This window comes from Chiloscyllium plagiosum, unplaced genomic scaffold, assembly GCF_037043375.1.
Source record: "Chiloscyllium plagiosum isolate Xiang-an unplaced genomic scaffold, Cpla_swu_hap1 HiC_scaffold_1, whole genome shotgun sequence".
Lineage (NCBI taxonomy): Eukaryota > Metazoa > Chordata > Chondrichthyes > Orectolobiformes > Hemiscylliidae > Chiloscyllium > Chiloscyllium plagiosum.
Window position 1 is genome coordinate 144,145,076 of NW_028270139.1, and position 13,232 is coordinate 144,158,307.

Genomic DNA, 13,232 nt, shown 5'->3' on the forward strand with positions numbered 1-13,232 from the left:
TTCTGCAAGGCTTGCTACTGTTGGTAAGTCCCCCGGGGCGGCTGTGGACGCCTCTGCTGCAGCTGGAGAGGGTGGGGGAGGGGCTCCTGCTTGCTGAGAGCTGCGGGCTCCCTTCCCTTTAGTCATTTTAACTTAGGATTAAATTGTTTAAATGTAATATTACACAACTAATTAAATTACAAAACTATTATAAATGATTTGGTGAGCTTGGTAGGGGGTAGGTGACCCACTGTGCCCATGTCTTGGGAGGAGCACTATAGACTCAGTCTTACTGGGTCGCCGCCATCTTGGATCCCCCCACTTTTCATCATTAATATAAATGATTTGGATGTGAGCATAAGATGTTTAGCTAGTACAGTTACAGATGACACCAAAATTGGAGGTGTAGTGGACAGCGAATAAGGTTACCTCACGTTACAACGGGATCTTGATCAGATGGGCCAAAGGGCTGAGGAGTGGCAGATGGAGTTTAATTCTGATAAATGTGAGATGCTACATTTTGGGAAAGCAAATCTTAGCAGGACTTATACACTTAATGGTAAGGTCCTAGGGAGTGTTGCTGAACAAAGAGACCTTGGAGTGCAGGTTCATAGCTCCTTGAAAGTGGAGTCGTAGGTAGACAGGATAGTGAAGAAGGCATTTGGTATGCTCTCCTTTATTGGTCAGAGTATTGAGTGCAGGAGTTGAGAGGTCATTTTGCAGCTATACAGGACATTGGTTAGGCCACTGTTGGAATATTGAGTGCAATTCTGGTCTCCTTCCTATCGGAAAGATGTTGTGAAACTTGAAAGGGTTCAGAAAAGATTTACAAGGATGTTGCCAGGGTTGGAGGATTTGAGCTATAGGGAGAGTCTGAACAGGCTGGGGCTGTTTTCCCTGGAGCGTTGGAGACTGAGGGGTGACCTTATAGAGATTTATAAAATCATGAGGGGCATGGATAGGATAAATAGACAAAGTCTTTTCCCTGGGGTGGGGTGAGTCCAGAACTAGAGGGCATATGTTTAGGGTGAGAGGGGAAAGATATAAAATGGACCTAAGGGACAACTTTTTCACACAGAGGGTGGTATGTGTATGGACTGAGCTGCTAGAGGAAGTGGAGAAGGCTGGTACATTTGCAACATTTAAAAGGCACTTGGATGGGTATATGAATAGGAAGGGTTTGGAGGGATATGGGCCAGGTGCTGGCAGGTGGGACTAGATTGGGTTGGGATATCTGGTCAGCATGGACGGGTTGGACCGAAGGATCTGTTTCCGTGCTGTACATCTCTGTGACTCTATGACTCTATTCTAAATCAGGATGCTTGCTGGGACAGTGTCAAGTTCTATCAGAAGAATGTTGTGAAACTAGAAAAGATTTACAAACATGTTGCCAGGGTTGGAGGGTTTGAGCTACAGGGAGAGGTTGTAAAAGCTAGGGCTGTTTTCCCTGGAACATCAGAGCCTGACAGAGCTTACAGAGGTTTATAAAATCATGAGGACATCAATCGGGTAAATAGACAAGGTCTTTTCCCTTGGGTGGGGGAGTCCAGAACTAGAGGGCATAGGTTAAGGGTGAGCGGGGAAAATAGAATTCATCTTCATCTGCTAGGTTCCCAAACACAGCTCCAGGGCTTCTGCAAGGTTCCCACTTTTGGCCAACTGCAGCCAGAGGCCCCCACTCTGGGCACCAACACCACTGCAGTTGACAATTTGCTGCTGCTGCAAGAGTCCACAGTCCAGGTCTACGAAATCAGGAATCTTGACTCCATCACTGCTGCTGATGTCCCACCACCATTTCAGGAGTCACCGCCAACACTGCTCTGGTGTCCCTGTGACATCAGGAAGATGAAGGAAAGAAAAAGACTAAAAGGAGAGCATGGTGGCACAGTAGTTAGCACTGCTGCCTCACAGCGCTAGAGACCCGGGTTCAATTCCCGCCTCAGGCGACTCTCTGTGTGGAGTTTGCACATTCTCCCCGTGTCTGCGTGGGTTTCCTCTGGGTGCTCCGGTTTCCTCCCACAATCCAAAAAAATGTGCAGGTTAGGTGAGTTGGCCATGCTAAATTGCCTGTAGTGTTAGGTGAAGGGGTAAATGTAGGAGAATGGGTCTGGGTGGGTTATGCTTCGGCGGGTCGGTGTGGACTTGTTGGGTCGAAGGGGCTATTTCCACACTGTAAGTAATCTAAACAAGAAAAATGCAGCCGGTCTACAGCAGACAGACTCAGCCCAAATCTACCATACTGGTGCCCCTATCTTGAAATTTAGAACAATAAGAGGTGTAGGATTCCTTCGGGGGTTGGTAGGGTAAATGCTCAGAAAATGTTTGCCCTGATAGGACAATCTAGGTCAGGAACCTTGATCAGTCAGGAGGCAAGCGTTTCAGGGACAGTGTAGGAAAGTGGAAGCGATAATTGTTGTTATTCTGTTGACTGGCAGACTAGTATCAAATGCCTAAGTGGTAAAAACAATGACTGCAGATGCTGGAAACCAGATTCTGGATTAGTGGTGCTGGAAGAGCACAGCAATTCAGGCAGCATCCGAGGACAGGCAAAATCGACGTTTCGGGCAAAAGCCCTTCATCAGGAATAAAGGCAGAGAGCCTGAAGCATGGAGAGATAAGCTAGAGGAGGGTGGGGGTGGGGAGAGAGTAGCATAGAGTACAATAGGTAGGTGGGGAAGGAGATGAAGGTGATAGGTCAGGGAAGAGAGGGTGGAGTGGATAGGTGGAAAAGGAGCTGGGCAGGTCGGACAAGTCCGGACAGGTCAACATTTCAACTCCCCCTCCCACTCTGCCGAGGATATGGAGGTGCTGGGCCTCCTCCACCGCCGCTCCCTCACCACCAGACGCCTGGAGGAAGAACGCCTCATCTTCTGTCTCGGAACACTTCAACCCCAGGGCATCAATGTGGATTTCAACAGTTTCCTCATTTCCCCTTCCCCCACCTCATCCTAGTTTCTAACCTCCAGTAACTCGACCTGTCCGGACTTGTCCGACCTGCCCAGCTCCTTTTCCACCTATCCACTCCACCCTCTCTTCCCTGACCTATCACCTTCATCTCCTTCCCCACCTACCTATTGTACTCTATGCTACTCTCTCCCCACCCCCACCCTCCTCTAGCTTATCTCTCCATGCTTCAGGCTCTCTGCCTTTATTCCTGATGAAGGGCTTTTGCCCGAAACGTCGATTTTGCCTGTCCTCGGATGCTGCCTGAATTGCTGTGCTCTTCCAGCACCACTAATCCAGAATCAAATGCCTAAGTGGCCTACTCCTATTCCTTTTCTCTTATGGTCTTAAACCTGTAAATTGTTAACAGGACTAGACACAGTGTAAATGCAGGAAGGATGCTCCCAATGGCCAGGGAGTACAGTACTGGGGGTCACAGAGTAAGAAAATACAGTAAGCTATTTAGGAGTGAGATGGGACAAGTTTTAGTTTCACCAAGAGAGCGGTGGGTGTATGTGGAATTCTCTGCTACAGAATGCAGTTAAGGCCGAAACACTGAATCTTTTCAGGGTGTTGGATATAATCCTGAACCGTTTGCCCAGTTCTGTCTCCACAAACCTGGCCAAATTCCGAGCAGAGAAACTGCCCCTTCAGTTGACCAGTCAACTTGGCTCCAGCGAAACATCCATGAAGACAAAAGTAGGGAGGCTGCAGCAAGACTTAGATATGAGGAAAGTGAACAAAGAAGTGGCAGATTCAATATAATGTGGGAAGTATGAGGTTATACACTTCGATCGGAAGAAGAGGTATAGCCTGTTTTCTAAATAGGGAAGGGCTTTGAAAACTGAAGAAGAAAAGGACTCTCTTAAGATTAACACGCAGGCTCAGTTGGCAATAGGAAGGCAAACACAATGTTAGTGTTCATTTTGAAAGGACTAGGACATGAAGCAAGAATATACGGTATCTGGCTCTGATCTGACCATGTTTGGAATATTGTGAGCAGTTTTGGGCCCTGTATCTAAGGATGGATGTGTGGCCTTGGGGGGGGGGGGGGATTCAGCAGAGGTTGATCCCAGGGTTGAAGGGCTTGTCATATAAGGAGCGGTTGAGGACTCTGGTTCTGTACTCAGTGGAGTTTAGGAGGAGGGGACATCTGATTGAAACTTGAGAATGTTGAGAGGCTTTGTTAAGAGTGGATGTGGACAAGATGTTTCATTCGTAGGAGAGGCCAAGACCCTGGCACAACCTCAGGGTGAAGGTCAACCTTTAGAACTGCAATGAGGAGGAATTTCTTTAGCCAGATGGTGACGAATTAGTGGAACTCAATGCCATAGAGGTCTGTGGAGGCCAAGTCATTGAGTGTCTTTAAAACAGAGGTTCATAAGGGAATCAAGGGCTACAGGGAGAATTGAGGAGAATGCAGTTGAGAAATATATTATCCATGATTGAACAGCAAGCAGACTTGATGGACTGAATGGCTTTAATCTGCTCCTATATCTTATGGACTATTTGTAGTTAAGAATCAGCCACATTGTAAAGGGTCCAGAGTTTTTCCAGTAAGGCCAGAAGATTTCCTTCCCTAAAGAATATCAGCAAACCAGATGTGTTTTTACGCAGAGATGTAGTCACTATTAAGTCAGTTCTTTGTTCCAGATTTTTCTTGAATTCAAAGCCTATCAGCTCACCCACCATTGTGGGATTTGAACTCACATTCCCATATCCTTGGGTGGCACTGTGGTTAGCACTGTTGCCTCCCAGCAGCGGGGACCCAGGTTTGATTCCAGCCTCGGATGGCTGCCTCTGCCTGTGTTGGTTTCCACCCACAATCCAAAGATGTGCAGGTTAGGTGAATTGGCCATGCTAAACTGCCCATAGTGTTCAGGGTTGTGTAGGTTAGGTCATTATTGGGGGTAAATGTAAAGTAGTAGGGGAAGGGGTCTGGGTGAGTTACTCTTCAGCAGATCGGTGTGGACTTGTTTGGCTGAATGACCTGTTTCCATGCTGTCGGGATTCCATGAGCATTGACCGGAGATCCTTTTCTTTATTTACTTATTTTTTAAAATCAATCTGTTCAGAAATGTTATTACACAGTTCTGGAGCAAATGGAATTAAAAGTTGGGCTTCCCTGGTCCCGGGGCAGGGACACTATCACTATGCAGTAAGAGAGCTCCAGACCTGGGATTTTAGATTGTTTGACCACATTACTATTACCTCTGTCCCCCCTTGTTTCCATGCCTTAAATGTACTGTTTTTCACATAATGGAATTTTTCTGGTCGAAAGGTACTACCTGAAGGCAGGTTCAGTTGAGGCAATCAAAAGGGCACGAGATAATTAAATACAAACGATGCTCCAGCCTTTGAGGATAATGCAGGAGAATGGCACTGAGTCATGAACCTCATGTGAAGTGAAATTCAAAGATCCTCAGACAGCACCTCCTAAACCCACAACCACTTCCATCCAAAAGGACAAAGGCAGCAGATATGTGGGAACTCCCACCTTCAAGTTCCCTTCCAAGCCACTGACCATTACCACTGAGAAATACATCACTGTTTCTGTCGCTGTTTCAAAATCCAATAATTCCCTTCCTAATGACATTGTGGGCCAATATGCAACAGGTGGACTGCAGTGGTTCAAGAAGCAAGCACCCTTCTCGAGGGCAACTAGGAACTGGCAATAAATGCTGGCCCAGCCAACAACACCCACATCCCACAAATGGATAATTTTTTTAAAAAGTGAAAGTGCAGACACGATGGGCTGAATAACATCCTCCTGTGCCCTTGCAAAATAAGGGAGAACAAATTTTTGATTAGATTTGATTCCCTACAGTGTGGAAACAGGCCCTTCGGCCCAACCAGTCCACACCGACCCTCCGAAGAGTAACCTACCCAGACCCATTTCCCTCGACTAATTGACCTAACACTATGGGGCAATTTAGCATGGCCAATTCACCTGACCTGCACATCTTTGGACTGTGGAAGGAAGCCAGAGCACCCGGAGGAAACAGGGAGAATGTGCAAACTCCACGCAGTCACCCGAGGCTGGAATTGAACCTGGGACCCTGGTGCTGTGAGGCAGCCAGTGCTAACCACTGAGCCACTGTCTACTATTTTGGTTTGAAATTTTATTTTTTGAATTATTTCTCACGTCAAACGTTTCTGTGCTCCACACGGCAAACGAAGCCCCGCAGTAATGGCTGGAGAATCCAAGGGCAGGACTGGGATCTTGCTGTGCTGTTGCATGACTTACCCACCTCCCCTGTCACTCAGCTGGAGATTACATCAGTCCCCACCTCTTGCAGTCCATGACGTCATGCACAGACCGTTAGAAATACGTCACCAAGAGCTCCCATCGCACGTACCACATAAAACATAGCAAAAGAACATTAAAACTCCAACAAGAACCGCTCTTCAAAAACAATGAATCTATTCAACAGTGATAAATTAAAAGATTACCAACATTCGTGAGGTTTTCGTCCTCCGCCTGCCCATCAACCCGCAGATGTACCGCCCCCCTCCTGCGCTCTGGTTGGCTGTAACGGAGCATCAATCGCTCCACCGATTGGTCTCTTTCCGACGTCCATCAGGGAACGCGCCCAACATCCGGTCTGCCGGTGACGGAATCCGAATAATTCAAAAGGGAATAGGCTGAGGTTCGAACCAAGCGAAGCGACCCCAGGCGCGGCGGGATGCCCGCAATTCACGTCTCACCGTTGCGGGAGACAAACACTCGAATGATCAAAGCAAGGTCGGATTCATCGGAAGGGTGATCCCGCCCCCTCGCCGGATTGGAGAGGTGGCGACAACCGGGGGGTTGCTGATTGGGCAAGGCGGCTGTCCGTCAGCGGGTGTTTCCGGTTCGTTGTTGTTGTTGTTGTCGGCGGCGGAGAGGGGGCGGTTTAACGATGAGAAGGAGAAGAGCGATCAGGGGCCGTGGCTGAATGGCCGCGAATGCTCCTTTTTTTTTAAAAAAAAATTAAAGATAGCGGCTGTCTCTCTACACAACCATCAGGATAAATTCGACCTGCGAACGATACGTTTGTGTTTGTTTGATAAGAGTCGGCGATGGAACCGGTGCAGAGCGGCCGGGCGATGATGAACGGGGCGGTAGTGAACGGTTACCATGGCGGCTGCGCCCTGCAGGAGGAATCGGACGAGAAGCCGCCGCAGCCACAGCCGCACCGGGGGGACAAGGCTGCCTGCCGCCCGAAGAAGAAGAAGCAGCAGCAGCAGCAGCAACAGCAACAGCAGTGTCACCAGCAGCGCCAGCCACCGGAGCCCGAGGCGGAAAGGCACCGAGCCGGCTGCTCGGATGGGCGCCGGACGCCGGTTACCAAAGATCCGGCTCCGAGCACGAGCCGGCGGCTGCAGCAGCGCCGGGAGACCGTCAAGAAAAACAGGCCCCGTAAGTCGGAATGTGCACTCATCAATGTCACTGCAATCACAATCTGCTTGTTCTCAGGAGCAAATTGACAGGGAAGCATTTGCATGTTCAACAATGCATTTGTATGTGTTATTTTTCTATTTTGAAAATCAACATTTTAAGATCGCGCTCAATTTTGTAGGTGCCGTAGCCGAGGTTGCTCATTGTGTAAATGCTGACATATCTCATTTGGAAAATCGCTGTTTGAAATTGCTGATGTATTAATATAACATTCTCCCCCCCCCCCCCTCCCCCCCGAAAAAAGCAAATCTAACAAAATTCATTTAATCTTAGATGGGTGAATGATGATTCTTTATCATTCAAATCCTGTTCGTGATTTTTGAAAAAAAATTCAAGCCACGCAACAGTGAAAAACAAATCTTTGCAATCGCAGAGTGTAGAATAAATATTAACTGGGTTTGCAACTTAGGCTTTGCTTTATTTTTGTTACTCTGTTGGCGTTGTCAACCTGTAATTCTCAGAGGACTGTCAGTTCACTGTCATGTACTGACTAGCGTGTGAATTGAGAGAATTGCACCGCTGGGAGAAAATACAACAGTGGTTATTCCGCGTAGGTTCATGCTCAACCCAAGTGGCTCCTTAAAGATACAGTGATTAGAATATTTTATGGAAATCTTAAGGCACCTTGACTGTACATTTCTTCACCATTAGTTTAGCAATTGTGGACTGCAAGCGTCTGTAAAATTATCTGACATTCCTCACATCAATAGAATATAATGTTTTGGTCAATTTAAAATAAAACTGAAAGAACTGCTGATGCTGTAAATCAGAAACAAAAACAAATTGCTGGAAAAGCCCCGCAGGTCTGGCAGCATCTGTGGAGAGAAATCAGAGTTAACGTTTCGGGTCCGATGACCCTCAACCCAAAGTGTTAACTCTGCTTTCTCTCCACAGATGTTGTCAGATTTGCTGAGCTTTACCAGCAATTTCTGTTTTGGTTGTTGGTAATGTTTTGGTCCAGTAGTTAGACCAGTAACCTCATTGTCGGGAGTGGGGCAGTGGGATTAGGTTTGGATTACTGGAGCAATTAAATCCATTTGCATTTTCTGATTTGCATGATTTTGCTGTTCAATGCTGAATGTTGTGTTTGTTATTCTGTTACTTAAGATGGTGACAGCGCGGAACTAGGGAAATGTACACCTATTATCCTAAGATCTGTTATAAAGAGCTTTAATAGAATCTACAGAAAGGTGACTTGAAATTTTCAGCTCTGCAGATTTTTTTAATTTTATTAAGCAATTACAAAACAGTTACAAAACGCAGTTTACAAAAAACAGTTAACATTTACAGCTGTATACAATAGCAATTTTACAAGGGAGAGGAGCAGCAAAGCCAGGCTTCAAACCCTACCGTTCAACCAGTTGACAGGGAATTGAGGACAAACCACAAATCCCAGTTTCAAATATGAAAAAACATCAACAATGACATTTATACATAGGACAATTCTGATACATAAAAAACAGTGCGTACGATATAGACCCAGCAAGCCCCCGTCCCTCCCACCTTCCGACCACTCTAAGGCAGTCCGCCCCTACACACCACCTGGCTCTTGGTCCACCCCATGCCCTTCCAGTTCTTGGTCTGCCCTGACACACCTTTCGACCACCTCTAGGACAGCCCGCCTGGGGTGACAGCACTGAGGGCAGCTACCCACCTTCTGGCGCTCGGTCTGCCCCTACATACCATTGGGCTCTCACCCACCCCAATGCGCTGTCCGGCTAGTGGGCTACCCCGACATACCTACCGGCCACCTCTAGGACAGCCCGTTCCCTTCCCCAGGACGACAGCGTCAGCTCTGCAAATAACCGTTGTGGATTTATAGTGGGTCAATTATAGCTGATTAGGCTGATTTAATTTTGATTGGTGAGTAGAATAGTGGTCTTAGGAATGTGTGGAAGCTATTTATGTGAACTTGGAAGAGACTTTGATGAAAGACTTTTGTCAGAAATTAAGTTTGAAGTGAAGGCAAATTCTTGAACTAGTAATGAATGGCAGGAGCCATTTCAGTGGGAGAGTATTTTGGTCATAGTGATCATAACTCATTAAAATTAAAGGTCGTCATAGAAAAGGGCAAAGACGGACCAGAAATCAATAATTGGAGGCAAAGGCAGATTTTAAATCAGGATCTGGCCAAAGTGGATTAAAGAAAAATCTATATTGGAGCAGGAGGAATCTTTCAAAAAGGAAATAGTGAAATTGCAGGGCTTATATCTTCCTGTGAAGGTTAAGAGTGAGACCAAAAATTCCATGAAACTGTGGGTATTCAAAGAATGTACAGGATTGAACAAGGGTAGATCCTGAGTGTTCAGAGAACCACAAGCCGTGGAGGTGTAGAAAAACTGCATTTGGTTACTTAGAAAACTAAGAGGAGGATAATAAAGCACTGGTGGATAACATAAAAGAAAATCCAAGGGCCTGAAGATATACATGAGGTTATAAATTAGTACTTCGCATCTTCATTCATGATAAAGAAAAATTTATGTAGATATTAAAATTGAAGAGGACTGTAATATGAACAAATTACAATCAAGAGAAGAAATATCAATAGTTTAGCAGGCTTAAAATTGGATACATCCCTACGACCAGGGGATATGTATCCCACACTATGGGAGACAAGGGAAGAGACTGGGCATCCTGACATTAACTTTCATACTTTCTCTGGGCATTGAAGAGAGTTGCCAGAGGGCTAGAGGGCAGCTAATATGGTATCTTTATTCAAGAAGCGTGGTAAGGATAAACCAGGGAAATATATAGGCCAGTGAGTTTGATTAGTGTTAAGGAAACCATTGAAATAAATTGATGGACAGAATTAATTTCCATTTAGAAAGGGAAGGATTAACCAAGGAGCAGGAGAATCGACGTTTTGGGCATGAGCCCTTCCTCAGGAAATTAATTCCTGAAGAAGGGCTCATGCCCGAAACGTCGATTCTCCTGCTCCTTGGATGCTGCCTGACCTGCTGCGCTTTTCCAGCAACATTTTCAGCTCTGATCTCCAGCATCTGCAGTCCTCACTTTCTCCCTGAAGGATTAATCAAGAAATACATGTTACCATTCTTAAGCAGTGCTATCTTACAAGTTAGACTCTCCTTCTGAAAAACCTAAATGTATGGATGACAGCAGTACAAATGATGTACTGTACATAAATTTCATTAAGGCTTTTGACAAGACCTTGCATGGCAGAATCGTCAAGAAGGTAACACCCAATGGAGAGAAAAGGGCAAGTCGAATCCCAAATTGGCTCGGTGGCAAGAAGCTGAGGGTGACGGTTGAAGGTGATGTTTTGTGACTAGAAAACTACCTCTAGTGGCATACTGCAGCATTTGGTGCTGGGTCCCTTGCTGTTGATCTAGACATGAACGATCTGAAAGTAAGAGGTTTGATTTGTAAATTTGCAGATGAGAAGAGCATTAATAGTGTAGTAAATAGTGATGAGGAAAGCCTTAGACTGCAGGACAATATGCATGAACTGGTCAGGTGAACAGATAAATGGCAAATGCAATTGAATCTTGAAAAGTGTGAAGTGATGCATTTTAGGAAGACTAACAAGCCAAGCGATTACGTGATTAATTGTAGGACTCTAGAAAGTGGGACCTTACTGTTCGTGGCCATAGATCCACAAAGGCAACAGGACAGGTGGACAAGGCAGTTAAGACATGGGATATGTGTTTATTAGTCAAGGCATTGATGCAAAAGCAAGGAGGTTATGATAGATATTAGTGTTATTTAGACTACAACTGGAATACTGTGTGCCATTTTGGTTGCCATATGTTAGGAAGGCTTTGATTGCGTTAGAGAAAGTGCAGAGAGGGATTCACCAAGATATTCTGGAGTGTTTCAGCCTTGAAGCAAGATTGTTTTCCTCAGAATAAAAAAAGACTGAGGAGATAACCAATAATCTGGTGTTTGTTCAATGTAAATTTTGATCAGTGCTTTTAAGAAATTGAGATACCTTTAGTTTCAAAAATATACTTTACTAATAAACCAAATCTCACACAAATGCTGTCACAAATGCAGTTTTGTTCCATACAGTAGCATATCATGGAAACAAATGTTGGAACTACTTCACCAAGTTGGTATGTCAGATTAGTGGGCAGATGCTGGAGATCAGAATCAAAAAATGTGATCCTGGAATAGCACAGCAAGTCAGGCAGCATCTGAGGAGCAGGAGAGTTGACATTTCGAACAAAAGCTCTGATGAAGAGCTTATGCTTGAAACGTTGACTCTCCTGCTCCTCGGATGCAGCCTGACCGGCTACTCTTTTCCAGATTAGGGGGCATAGTCAAACTTAGAGCCAAAATGTTCAGGAGTGAAACTGGGAAACATTTGTACGTACAAAGAATGTGATTAGGCAGTTTGGAACTCGTGTCTACGAGCATTGACTTTAGATGAATCGGACATATTAAATCTTAGTCAAGAGTGGGGTGCTGGAAGATCACAGTGGGTCAGGCAGCATCCAAGGAGTAGGAGAATCGACATTTCGGGCAAGAGCCCTTGATCAGGAATGAAGCTTGTGAGCTGAGGGGGAGGAGAGATAAATGAGAAGGGGGTGGGGCTAGGGGAAGGTAGTTGAGAGTGTGATAGGTAGACGGCAGAGAGGATAATGGTGATAGGTTGGCGAGGAGGGTGGAGTATATAGGTGGGAAGGAAGATGGACAGGTAGGACAGGTCATGAGGGCAGTGCTGAGTTGGAAGGTTGGAACTGGGATAAGGTGGGGAGAGGGGAAATGAGGAAATTGGTGAAATCCACATCGCTGCCGTATGGTTCTAGGGTCCCAATGCAGAAGATGAGGCGTTCTTCCTCCAGGTGTCGGGTAGTTAGGGTGTAGCAATGGAGGAGCCCCACGACCTGCATGTCCTTGGCCAAGTGGGAGGGGGAGTTGAATTGTTCAGTCACGGGGCGGTGGGGATTGTTGGTGCGGCTGTCCTGGAGATGTTCTCTGAAGCGTTCTGCAAGTAAGCGTCCTGCCTCCCTGATGTAGAGGAGACCACATCGGGCGCACTGGGTATAATAAATGAAGTGTGTGAGAATGTGTATTGGGTATGAGCAGGCAGGGAAAGAATTAAGTTCTGAGTTTTGTGAAACAAGAGGTTCAGCTGATCATGACTCAGATAAGATAAGAACTTACAGTTAACAATGGGGTGCTGGAGGCAAGGGTAATGAGTTAACAAGGTGGAAAAATAGTCATTATGTAGAGCCATTTCACAAGGTTGGAAGCATTCAGTATGCAAGGTCAGCCAACAAGGAAAAATATTCGTTGTATGAATCCAGTTAACAAGGTTAAGAAAATTCATTCTGGATTAGTGGTGCTGGAAGAGCACAACAGTTCAGGCAGCATCCAAGGAGCTTCAAAATTGACGTTTCGGAAGAAAATTCATTGTATAACAGTAAAGGGCTTGGTCTCTGCTATTGATACTCGTTGATTGTAATGGTCACCCAATTAATATGTATGTTGCTTTGTCTGGATGCTTCTCCCTGTAAAATGACTATATAGTTCATTGAGAAACTGCTGTTCCAGAGAAGACCGTGAACTCATGTCCCTGTACACACGAGCAATCGTTCTCATTCCCTCCAGGGCCCTGAATAAAGAGGAAGGAGGTAAAACTATATTGTATCTCTGATCATTTTGCTTTGACTGAAGAGGGAAACCGGACAGCATGTGGAAGTGCAGGTCAAACTCTGATGGATGTGGAAGGCTCCTTTGGGGTTTTGGATCGAGGTGAAGGGGGAGGTATGGGTGCAGGTTTTGCAATTGTTGCGGTGGCAGGGGAGGGTGCCAGGAGGGGGCATGGACCTGACATGAGAGTCACTAAGGGAATGGTCTTCATGGAAATGGGAGGGGAAGGAAATATATCTCTGGTGATGTTCGT

The 13,232-nt window shown here is 45.9% G+C and overlaps 1 protein-coding gene across 1 annotated transcript in view; it reads left to right on the forward strand.

The window, feature by feature from the left end:
• Window positions 1-6,604: 6,604 nt before the first annotated feature.
• LOC122554916 (pantothenate kinase 3-like) overlaps window positions 6,605-13,232 on the forward strand; it is a 33,124-nt gene continuing 26,496 nt past the window's right edge. Inside the window, exon 1 of the mRNA XM_043700349.2 lies at window positions 6,605-7,324. Within this exon, the coding sequence (XP_043556284.2) occupies window positions 6,985-7,324 (340 nt within the window). The 5' untranslated portion in view covers window positions 6,605-6,984. The remainder of the gene's footprint in view (window positions 7,325-13,232) is intronic.